The 12,223-nt window shown below is 39.7% G+C and overlaps 1 protein-coding gene across 10 annotated transcripts in view; it reads right to left on the minus strand.

Moving 5' to 3' along the window:
* Positions 1–12,223, minus strand: part of MARCHF8 (membrane associated ring-CH-type finger 8) — a 95,558-nt gene that overhangs the window by 31,648 nt on the left and 51,687 nt on the right. The window contains exons 2-3 of one of the 10 annotated variants that reach the window (XM_080597141.1): positions 12,027–12,183; positions 8,940–9,069 (exon numbers count right to left, since the gene is read on the minus strand). The exons of 6 other annotated variants lie outside the window; for them this stretch is intronic. In XM_080597141.1, the coding sequence (XP_080453267.1) occupies positions 8,940–9,053 (114 nt within the window). In that variant the 5' untranslated portion in view covers positions 9,054–9,069; positions 12,027–12,183. Of the gene's footprint in view, positions 1–3,042; positions 4,589–8,939; positions 9,070–12,026; positions 12,184–12,223 lie in introns of those variants that run through there. 3 more of the 10 variants (XM_080597147.1, XM_080597139.1, XM_080597146.1) reach the window with 3 other exon arrangements.

Below are 12,223 nucleotides of genomic sequence, written 5' to 3' on the forward strand. Positions count from 1 at the left end.
AAATGCACTTAATGCAACTACTGGAATTCTCATGGTACACTAAACACGTCAATATGCCAAAGCAATCGACAATTTTAAACATTCACAAATTAAAAAACCCTCTAGGCAACTGATAATTTCTAATTTCTTAAGCTGCCAACAGACATAGGGAGACTGCAGCCCACATCAACTCTCAGAAGAGCTGGACTTTCTCAGTGTCTACTTAACTTTGCATGTTCAGTTGTTTACGTGCATGATACCACACGTTCCCCATGCTCGGTTGCACAGTTTGCTAATCCTGTGGAACCTCCCAAAAATGACATTGAGAAAGCATTTAGGATATTTTTGGTAATATTTAACATGATACGGCCAAAAACATGCAACAAAAAGCTCTTGAAAGAGAACTTGTAGGTATCAGCCCTATTTAGTAATACCTACTCATTACATACCAGCTTGGTTTTGCCTGAAATTTCATCTTCCCATTTTTATCAGTGCAGTTTGCAAAATATTCTGAACCACAGCATTTCAAACTCAGTGTTAAACAACCACACAAATTTAGCTAAATGAGGAACTGGGCCCTACAGAGCCCACTAAAGTTATTTAGCCAAACACTGGTACAGTGAAATCATTGTAAAAATCTGACCTGTAATGTTTTGGAGAGTTTTAAGCAAATTGTTTTTAACAGTAGTTTGTAAGGTGAAAGAGTACACATATCATCTAAGAGAAAACAAACAAACAAACACATTTAACCATCCTTATATAAATAAATCATAACTAGTTAAGGAAAACGACTCTCTGGAAGGAAAGATGTCTAGACTAAGCTGAGAGAAAAGGTATGCTCATCATTGAAATGGTAGCACATTCAAATTGCAGAACAATAACCTCAAAACAAAATTGTGCTAATAAAAGTTGTATCAAGCGACCAGTTCAGAGCTCCTAGCTAATCATGCCAGAAATTGAGGTGCAAGTGATTATTTACCCCCAATCATTTTAAGAACATACATGTGCACCTGTGAATGCACACACACATTAAGGTTTTCATGTTAAAACTTAATAATAACTAAAAAGACCTACACCAAGCACACACGCACAGCCAACTACCCTCTCCTTCCTGAAAGCACAGCCGCTGTATACAAGGAACAAAGCAAATAACTGTTTAGGTGCAGCAGACTACTTCAGCCAGTAACCCAAGAGCACTTCATACCCATCACATTGTCAGGCAATCACAGTTGGTCTCGCTTGGGACTAGCCTGATGCTTTGGGATGCAGGCAAGCAGTACATGCCCAGAGAAAGCTACACAGCAGTCTCTCCCTAAACCCAGAAGATATAACATGCTGTAAATGTACTTACTCCTTCTGTAGCCTAAAAATCTGTACTCATTTACTTCAGACCAACAGTCAGGGTGCTGCACTTGAAACATCAACATATTTAGCAACATTAAGGGAATTCAGAGTGCTGAGTTCCCAGGAGTCACAAATAAACAAGTTTCAGAAATTGGTAAATGTGGGTTGCGCTGAGAAATACTTCATTGTTCATCTGCAAGCAGATATTCTGGCACTTTGTCATGCAAAGGATGCTCAGGACCTGTGATTCACAGGAGAAAATCCGGCCGATTCTGGTTACCTTCCAATCATACAGCAGGGATAGGCAAAGTACATCACCACACATCCAAGATATCAAGGGGAAAAATAACAAAAATGAAGGGAAAGAAAAGGACAGAAGCAGAATTTTGATGTGTTCTGTTTTTCTTTCCTATATATAACACTCATTAAACTGGTCCCTGATATAGGAGCAGGACAAGAATTCAGCATCTATCTGCAGATCAGTTAACATCACCTAGATCTGTGCCTACCTAACAGCCGATGCTATCCAGTTTACTGGTATTGATCACTGGGATATGCATACGTCATGTTCCCACTTTTTCTCCTACATCTGTCTCAACAGCTTATGCCCACAAATGAAAATTGATTACAGAAGTCTTTTGGGAGGAAGACAAGCACTCAGGAGATTTAGATTCTCTAAATTCTTGATACTTTGCCTCCGAGTTATGCTTATCATTTCTGAGTAGGAAAACAGGATGAAAAAATCCTACAGGAGACTTATGTTTGCTTAGGAAGGTCAACTTTTTGTTTAAAGATGTTACTGAAGAAAAAAGAGATGGTATTGTCATACAGAATAAAATGATATTCTTCCATGAAGGCACGGAAAGCAAAATGATCAGCCCCATTCTGTCAGGGACATCTTTTTTTCGTTCTGTATTCAGCAGTAGTGCTTCTTGAAAAAGGAGACCTTACCAGATCTTCCCTCTCTTCAAAACGTAGCAGCAGTCAACACAGACAACAAAATGCCAGCACAGAGAAAGAATGAGTGGAAATGAATATTAAAACCAGTATAAAAAACAAGGCAAGCCAACTTGTGTATGGTCACTAGAGATTAAATCATGGCTTTATGGAAGTTGATGGAAATTCCACCAATAATGCGATCAGGTCTGGAGATCAGCCTCTGTTGATATGAGCAGGTATCAACAGAGAGATATTATGGCAGAAACGCAGAATTCAGAGCAACAAACAATTGGGGTGAACAACAGTATAGACAAGCCTTTATATGAGGACAGCTGAAGCAACGTATTATTGAAAAAGAAATTAAATAAATAAGATGAAGAAAATACATGCCGCTAAGTAACTAGACATCACAGCTGTATCCCACACCTTCAGAAGAACACCAGAAAGCAGGTGATGCAAGTCAGTTATTGCAGACTAAGACACATACACTTGTCGTGGCTTATCGAGCATTATTTCCTGGAAGATGCAACAAACCAACTCTCCATGTAGATGTAGTGGTCCCACTGAAGCCAACAAGAAATCCCGCTGGTTTCAGGGAGACTTGGACTGAGCCATGACCAACATCCTGATCCGAAACAAAGTATTTCAGAAACTGCAACTGGCGTTAGGCACACCCTAGCACATTGGGACCTAGAGTACTTCATAAATACTGACTTGCCTTACAGCATGAGGAACAGAGAAAGAAACTGCAGCGGGAGCTAGCTAGAAAAACGTGTTTACCTTGCACATGGAAATCTACATTTGCTTGACGTTCAGCTGGTAGAAACAGGAACCCCACACAGGAACGTACGCCTGTGCACTGCTAACACTGAGTAGTGCTGCAGCCAACGGAGCTAAATAAAGCAGGGACGAGCCCAGTGACCCAGCAGAGCAGAGCAGATAACCTAAAGGCCAGCAAACAGGAAGCAAAGGAATGAAGTTGTATGAGCAGGTGGTGTGAACAGGCAGCATGGTGCTCAGAGCTTCTCTAAGTACCACTCCTGTGCAGGGCTGTCGTAACTGAGAAAGGGACGCTCCGTGTAGGCGTCCTCGTTTCCCATCACTGTCATCCTAAAATCATCGTGTCAGATTACAGCGGAAGACTGTAGGCAATCAGACGAGAGATGAGCAAAACTTGCCGGCTGCAGAGGAAGCCCTCCAAAAGAGCACTGCTCTTCACCCAGTTGGGAAACTTCAGAGCCGTCACAGACTAATGAGGAGGGCTGAGGTTTTTGTGTGCCTGCTGAATGAGCTGAATGCCAGCAGCTGCGTAAGAACTAAATTTATCACCGCAGTCCCAGGAACGCCTGCATTTTCTGCTAAAATAAAATCTCAGGGCCATTAGCCTATTGAAATAGAAGCTTTTCCACTTAACTGAAGACATTTACTCATTTTATTCCTCAGCTCTCATGCTCCAGTTCCAGTAAAATCCTGCTTGGTTTCAAAATTTATTTTATGGAAACACATGCGCATCAGCTCAAAAATCCTGATGTTATGTGAGCAGTATTAAACAATTCACTTCACTGGGCTCCTCTGCCTCTCGCATTTATTCACATGAAACAGAAAATGAGCTGCAGCTGTCAGAGTGCTGCCTGACCTATCGGGGACCGTACCGCATTCTTGCACAGGCGCTGACAGAGCGTTTTCTAAAGTTTATTTCCTAAGGGGAAAGGGTTATAAATAAGTCTCATATTCATAGTAAATCTCCTGTCCTTCATTCCCGAGAGCTTTGAGCTAGGGCAGTTTTTGTCACAGGAAATTGCAGCAAAGTTTTCAGAAAAAGTGTATTAGCTTATATGATTTGCTTTTGTCAAGCTGCCTTTAAATTTACCCCCACCAAAGCTAGGTTTTAAAAACTAGTTTCAAACTTTCTTTGTTCACTGCTGTACGCATTTGTTATCTGTGGAAATCATATTGTACATCTATGAAATCTGCAGTTGCTGTAGAAGATAATAGATTTTATTAAAATACCTTTTGTAGTTTTTAGAAGTAACTTCTTTGTAAGGGTACAAAGAACTGCTAAATGGCTAAAGGCATTTCTGTGTACCTTCTGAAAATACATAGTCCGACTGCTAAGGATGTAAAGTTTTCTGTTAGGCTCTATGCTTGTAATTGAGCTAATGAGAAACTGAAACAATAAAGGAAGGGGCTCACCATGGGCTCTAGAATCCAACAGAGAGGATTCACGCTTGGGGTAGGATCCTCGGATTGTAAGCTTTTATGCCCCAGGGATCACACTGACAGTGTTTGCTGATTCCATTACAACTAAGTTCTGATTGAAAACTTTCATACATACATATATATATATATATATATATATATATATATATATATAAAAACATCTCTTTTTGATTCCTCTTACTTTTAAAGATACAAAAGATAAAATTATCCCAGAATGAGAATACTATCCTTCTGGTTTGCAATGAAGTATTTTCCAGGAGGTTGAAGAATAAGTAACTGCTGATTTGGAAATTTATGTTTCTTAAAGGCCAAAACACAGACAAACAATATTGCCTATCTAGACGTCAACAAGATGTCAAAATTCTTCCTGAGATTTTAGTTTTAAATGGGTCTTTCAGCAGACACACAGTGAAAAAGAGAAATTAGATCATGTACAGTCATTCTTTAAAAGATGAAATAGATGATTTGGCCAGATTACCACCTCAGGGAGAGGCGAAAGAGCAGGGGGAAGTATTAGATGCTGCTGAGCTGCATCTTGCAGTGCAGGCAGTTAGACTGATGAAACAGCAGCATGGGATGTGGATGCAACCTGCAAGAACAACTGGACTCTGTTCCAAAATACAAAGACCTAAAAGCATGAAGACTCAAGAACATCCTGGTCCAAATTCAGGCTTCCATATTGGAGATTCCCAGTTCTGTGTTTCTAAACACAGACAGTTAGAAAAGGTGAATAAGACTGATCTAAATTTACAAGGAAAGACTAAGGGTTAGATATTGTTTATGCTGGGTCCTTTGCATTTTAACCCTCTACTTCTCTATCACAATCCTATACCTAAGCGCTTTGTTTTGAAGAAATTGTTTTCTCACAGGCATCCAGGAGGAAATTCATTAATTAAATTAAATTATTCGTTAGGTCAGGCAAGACCTGAGACTAGCGAGCAGGGATTCCAGGAACAAAACAAGCAGCACAAACAACTGAAACCTACTCTGAGACAAAGGCAGGAAGGATGGGCACCTTGAAAGGGAACCCATTGAAAAACAGATCAGAGGAAGGTCACACGGTACAGCTTGGCCTTGTAGTTATGACATCTATCTGCAAAACTTAACCGATGAATTTTTAATAACCCTCAAATTAGGGAGATGGGGATATATAAATACAAGGTCTGGAAAAAGCCTGTGGCTCCTTTGAAATGCTCCCTGTAGGCTCTAAATAAGCCTCCCTTGTGACCTCTCATTCAGCACATGGAAGGGAAGAAAACAGCTGGACAAAATTCAAAGCTCCTAAAAGCAGTGAAACAGGCAGTGTTGTCCTTCAGCTAAGAACAACGTAGTAGAGCAGAACGGTAAATTACAAAAGCAAGAGTTCAAAGGGACAAATGTCTTTTTCTCTAAGAACACAATCAGAAAAAAAAACCACACAATTTAATACTTTTCTTGCGGGGTTTGTCAATAACAGCTGCTGCTAGCACCATGGAGGACAAAATGGATGATACCAAGAAGAGGGTGTAAAATTGGAAGAACCTCTCATAATGCAAGTATGCATTGAAGTAACACACCCAAATCATCAACAAAAATCAGGCTGGATCACCGGGCTGAAACTTCAGCATGTGCTTCTTGTTTACAGAATCACAGAATCATCTAGGTTGGAAGAGACCTCCAAGATCACCTAGTACAACCTCTGACCTAACACTAACAACTCCTCCACTAAACCGTATGTTTAACACCTTTCTTACGAAATACTATTGTCCAAAGTGAAATACTTGAGTTGGTTAGTGCTGAACAGCAGTAGGGAGCAGCTCAAAGTAAGAACTGAACAACTTGATAAACTGTAAGAGGGAAGCTGAAGCCAGTTTGCAATTTACAGGCCCTTGCACTCTACACGACTATCTTGAAGAAGGCAAATGTGATGGTCACTTGGTAGATGACAAACCCTAGACACAGGGAAATTTTGCTGCCCTCTGAAATTTGCCCTTCCTTGTCCTACACCTACACACAATGATTCTTAGTGTCACAGGCAGCAGCTGTATCCAGTAATACGTGTGGGGCTCAACACTGCATGTATTTTGCACAGTACTTTTGCTTTGCACGGGGTGACTTTTACGTATACTGAAACCGTGCCAAAGCAAGAAGACTGTCACTGAGATTTCTCTTTCATTTTTCTCAGTAGCAGAACACAAGTCTCCAACCTGGAACTCGTCAGGGCATTGATTTTCACGTGGAGTATCAGACTTTGGGATTTACCCAAAGAGCTGCCACCTGGTAAAGAACAACTACACTTTATTAAGCTCTTCCTTGAAGTCAGAAGAATGGTCTCAATCATCCCACCAGTCTTCCTCCTTGAAACTTTACACTGCTTGTCCCATTCACTTGTAAATGTGATCCCAAATTCTCCTTGCACTTCCCTTGCCGAACAATGGCCTTTGGATCTCTAAGCATGGTAGCTCTTGAGAATGCAGGTGGTGGTACTCCATGCCCTCATTCCCATGCATAGAAGCAAGCAAACTGAGGTTAATACAGATAGATAATAAACTAACATTCAAAAGATGCCTTCTTTTTGTTAAAGGTGTAAAACTATCATGGCACCACAACACAAGGTATCTACAGGCTTTTCCAAAAAAAGATGGAATTTGGGATCTTGGGATTCAAGACAGTACTTTGGACAACAGCTCTATTGGAAATCCTCATCTAGGTATACTGATATTTTGTTTTTTTCAGCCTTTGGCGAACAGAAGCCTTGCTGCCCGCACTCCCACGCACGCATACATAACCAGTGTAACTGTGGAACTGAAGTAAGAGGATTACATTCCAGGGGGGACATGTTTTGGTGAGAGACTAGAGGCTTAAGGGGATTAAAAGATAGGAGCTGCTTCTGATAGTGACAGGGTGAGAAACAGCAAAGCCCACACAAACACTGCCTGAAAGTAAGCATTGCTTTGTATTCTTCAGCAGCAATGAGATATATCAAGCAGAAAAGCAAATGAACCCGTGACCACACCAGCTGCATCTTCAGCCACCTCCACTGGCCCCAGCACCATCTTAGCTCATATCACACTTGAATTTTCTCTGTTTCTTTGTGCCTTTTATTACCCTTATTTCTGCTTAGCTGCAGCTCCAACCACGTGAACCAGACATTTTCTCCTATCTCTGTATTACCTACATTGGTTTATCCTGTGTCATTTCCTGTCACCACTGGTAAACAAATTGGAAATACTTTTCAATTCCACGCAAGAAAAGGGTATAGGAATACTATATAAAGGAGTGCAACTTCTATAACAAGTAACTTTAATGGACAGAAATGTAGCTGTCTTCATAAGATCTAATCCTGGGTACAAGGAAACTCCTGTAAGCTTTAGCAAAAATGACTGTAATCATTTTTAAATCCAAGAGGACTTTATTTTTATGCTAGCTAACACTCCTCAAAGGTGAAGCATTAGAATTAGCTTCCAGTTAAATATGCTTTTCTAACAAATACTTACAGAAGCAAGAGTTTTGCTCTTTGAATGATACGAAATTAAAATCACTAACAAGAGTTACAAATGCCAGAGGGCCTAGCAGGACTGGAACACCCTATCTGGATGCAATTTAGAAATCAGAAAACAGTGCCAAATTCAACTGATGCTTTCAAGTAAGAACAGAATTCAAGAGCAGAACTCTGTGGTGCTAGGTATTATAAAACATGGCAAAAGGTTCAATTGCTTCAGAAAGCTTATATGCCAATACAAGAAGATATAAAGATGACTACAACACCCAGACAACAAACATTAAGAAGGATGGACACTGGTGTATTAGGTATGAGGAAAAGCAGCTAGGCATATTTAATGTCAAGTGCATTAAAATAAATACATATATATGAATATACACATGTACATGCATTTGTTTATATGTATATTGCATGTATAAACTTAAAAACTACATTTTTGTTTCATTTAATGGAAAAAATGCTCTAAACCAGGCCAAATCCCAACGGATACAGTAAAATATAAGTCAAAGAAACTATCTCAAAAGAGAAGTTCTGAATTGTCTGCTGATTTACAATGACAGGGCAGTTGATCTCATTTGATCGCATCCCAGACAGCATCCTAGAATAAGAGCAAGGCTCAGGATGACCACTGAGCAAGCCACAGGCTTTGGAACCAGGAGATGCACTTTCTGTGGTCAGACCTTTATGACCTTGGATACTAAACCTTCCTGAATCTCAGTTTTGCCACTTGAAAAGAATCGCATAGAATATTCAGACCTCACCTCAGAAAAGTGCAGACGGTGAAACTAGTTCTTGCCTATAAATGGTAAAGAAGCCTCTCTTATGGAGGACAACCTGCAAAAATGCTAGCGTTACAGTAAGTGTACTTAAATTCTCTTTCCACTGCTGTTCATGACCTCACAATTTCCTCCTTGTTAAATTCACACTTCTTGATATTGCAGATGTTCTGTTTTCATTTCAAATAATCTGTGTTCACCTTTCTTTTCCTCTCAGTGAAAAGAATGTTAACATCTTCCCTGCAGTCAGACATGTGAGAAGGTTTCCACTTGTGCTTCCACAAATCAAAAGCAGCTGCTACATGGCACGGCATGGCAGAAGTGAAATCTCTTAAATAAAAAAAAGAAGAGCAAAATGTGAAAGGAGGATGCAGCAAGCAATATAGCCTACAATACAATTGACGAGTAGTAAAACAAACAAAAAGAAACAATCTCCTCCTTTTTTCTTTTTAAACGGCAAGGTAACTCTTACATTTATTTGTTGAATTCAGGATGAGAAATGTACATCTTCTGATGAAAGTCAAGTTGCAGAAACTTAATGGTTTGAAGCATCAAGAAAAAGTAGACTGAAGGGCATGCTTCATACTATTCTTCATGGGATAGGGGGAAATATCTAATAAAGGTCAATGAGGATTTCCCTTTCCAGCTGTTCCCATCCAAGAAATGGCCTTATCCCTGTTGTACCTTGCTTACTTTCAAGTTAATGGACTACAGAAATGAGAACATTAACATCCATCCTACAGCTGCTGCTTCTCAGGAATACTTTGGGAAACCAGCACCAGCTCCCACCACTCTTCCAGGCTGAGTTTGCAGAATACGCAAAGTTCCTCAAAATGCCTTTAAAATGCCTTTTGGGGAAGGATGGACAGAGGGAGAGAAAGAGGCAGGTCTGCTTTCGGGTTAGAATATCACTGCATGTACTTAGCTTGATTTTTCTATGGCATTATATGAATTTGGCCTTTGTTCTATTTGTTTTGTATAAATGCAGGTATGCCAGGAAAAAAATGTGGTGCAACAGGAACTTATACCCACACAAAACTCCCTGTCCTGTGCAGCCAGTGTTAGTTCTCCAATCAAAATAAGCTTTATGGACAGACTTTTTATTTCTTGCCATTTTTCTTGTGTATTTGCCACTTGTCTGCAGGTATTGTGCTAAATTGTGAACCTTTAGAAGTACAAATTTTTATCTCTGTTACCCTTGCAGCTATAAGAAAAAATTGGTAATAAGCCTTTTCATTGCAAAAATGCTTCCAGTCGAAATACACAGGCAGCCTGAACCAGCTAGTCAAATGGGAGCAAGCCCCCTTTTGCTAAATGCTTATGTAGCAAGGACGGGGTATAGTAACAATTGCACATCACCAAAAGTTCATACTTCAGGGTTGATGAATATCAACACGCACAGTTGCGAACTGTTTCACCATTGAGGCCAGTAGCTTCCAAGCTTTTCCATTCAATAAGTCATTTCAGGGATGATGACTGCAGTTAGGCTCACCATTTCTATATTTAAGAGCTTCTGTCCAACTGTGATACCTACATCAGGCTACAAGACAGACAATCAGCTAGTCAACTCCTACTATGGACTCTGACCATAACCCTGGAAACCGGGATTCAACAGAAGTCAGGATATTAACTTGACTTCAAACAAAGGATATTTTTAGGGAGAACAATGCATAGTCAGTGCTCTCATGCAGACTAGAGGGGGTGCAGGGCCACAATTACGTGAGGAGAAAGTATTACAAAAAAAATTAGCAGAAACACTAGTTCCTTGACAAAGCAGACAGAGAAAACACATGGATTATTACCCTAACCACAACGGCCCAGCCTGGATTTGAAAGCAGAGCTGGTGCCTCAAATAGCCTAAGGTATTACATCTGGTTCTTCAAACTAGTCTGACCCCTCTGAGACAGACAAATGCTTCCTTGGGGAAGAGCATCGTTCTTTCAAAGTCGTAATGCTAACCAGTGAATGGCAATCAAGATAAAACAAGCACCCCAATGAGTCACAAAACATTAATTTTCCATTAGACAGCAAGAGAGAATCTGATGACAAGAAACAACAAAATTAGCTATTAACAGAAACCAGATGGAATGGCAAAAACTATTCAAAGAAAACTATTAACCTAATATCAAGAGAAAGAAGTAACAGGGTGTAGTAACCACAAGACGTCTCAATACAAAGACCAACCAACCATCAAGGTCAACATAAGGGAGCTTAAATTGGTTGGTTCTGAGATAGCTTCCTGTTACGCTAGGTTAAGCTGACATTAAATTATCCAGAGGGAAAACAAAGAAAACACTCAAACAAGAGAAACTCAAAACCCCACGTTGACAGCAACCTAGCTGCCCAACAGAAAGTACAAGAATCTGGCCCTGGAAGAACATTTTAACGACATTTCTTCCTCTTCCCAGCAATTCCCTGCTACCTCAGTGCCTTCTCTTTTGAACTACAAATCTATCACTGACAAGCTTCAGATTCACTAAAATAAAGTGAAAGATTATGGCATCTTCACAGTCCAGACTAGGACCTAGGATAAGGTTGGTCTAGTAATATGCCAATTCAAGCCACCCAAGTGCCACTGAAGCACTACTGGATGTATTACTCAGAAGCTAAACTGTTCCCCACTTTTTTTTAAACAACTACAATTCAACGTTGTCAACCTCTGATACACACAAAACATGACTCAAGTTTCAAAGTGATGAGATTAGCTCTAAACTCATAAAAACAAGTATGAGTGTGCACATCCCCAATCACAGAGGCCGAGTACACCAAAATACACATGATAAAAATAAGTCTGCAACACTGCCTAGTAACTGCAAAAGACATGAAAAAATGCAAGTTTTAAGCATCTGACGGAAAAAAAAGAATTTGAATAAGGTTAAAAAAATGTACTTTTAGCTTCAGCGCCTTTCTTTCAGTTACATGCAGAACAGATGCATAAGTATGGTGCTTCCATGCTCCTGAAATATATATATTTCTTTAATATTTCAGTAACCCTGTTTAGACTATACTTTCAAAAGTGTTGAATCTCAGAAGCAAGAATATATATGGTTTTTGGTTTTAGGCAAATATCATCATTTTCTTTTCTAGTACTCAAATTCTGGATTTTTTTTTTTAATTTTAATTTTTTCCAAATAAGGCTGCCATTCATAGAGGCAAGGCTGTCTGTTTAAGGTTACTACATAGCAAATGGGTTCAAGTCATTATGTCCTTTGCATGCAGTCCCTCAACAATGGAATATGGAGAGATGAGGGATAAGACAGAGGGGAAAAAAAAAAAAAAGAACAAACCTGTGTAGTCTTTCAGTCCTGAACTGCTTAACTGAAGAAATGGAAAAATCACCCTCTTGGAAAACTCTTCTTCATTATCTCACCTTCACTGAGACAATAAGCTCATTGAAGTGCATCCTATGTCTTTAGGCCCATCTGTACAGCACCCTTCTGCTGTCTGCAGATAATAACAAAAAAGAAAACTTGGAAGAAACATC

This window comes from Anser brachyrhynchus (assembly GCF_964034855.1).
Source record: "Anser brachyrhynchus genome assembly, chromosome: 6".
In the NCBI taxonomy this organism is placed as follows: domain Eukaryota; kingdom Metazoa; phylum Chordata; class Aves; order Anseriformes; family Anatidae; genus Anser; species Anser brachyrhynchus.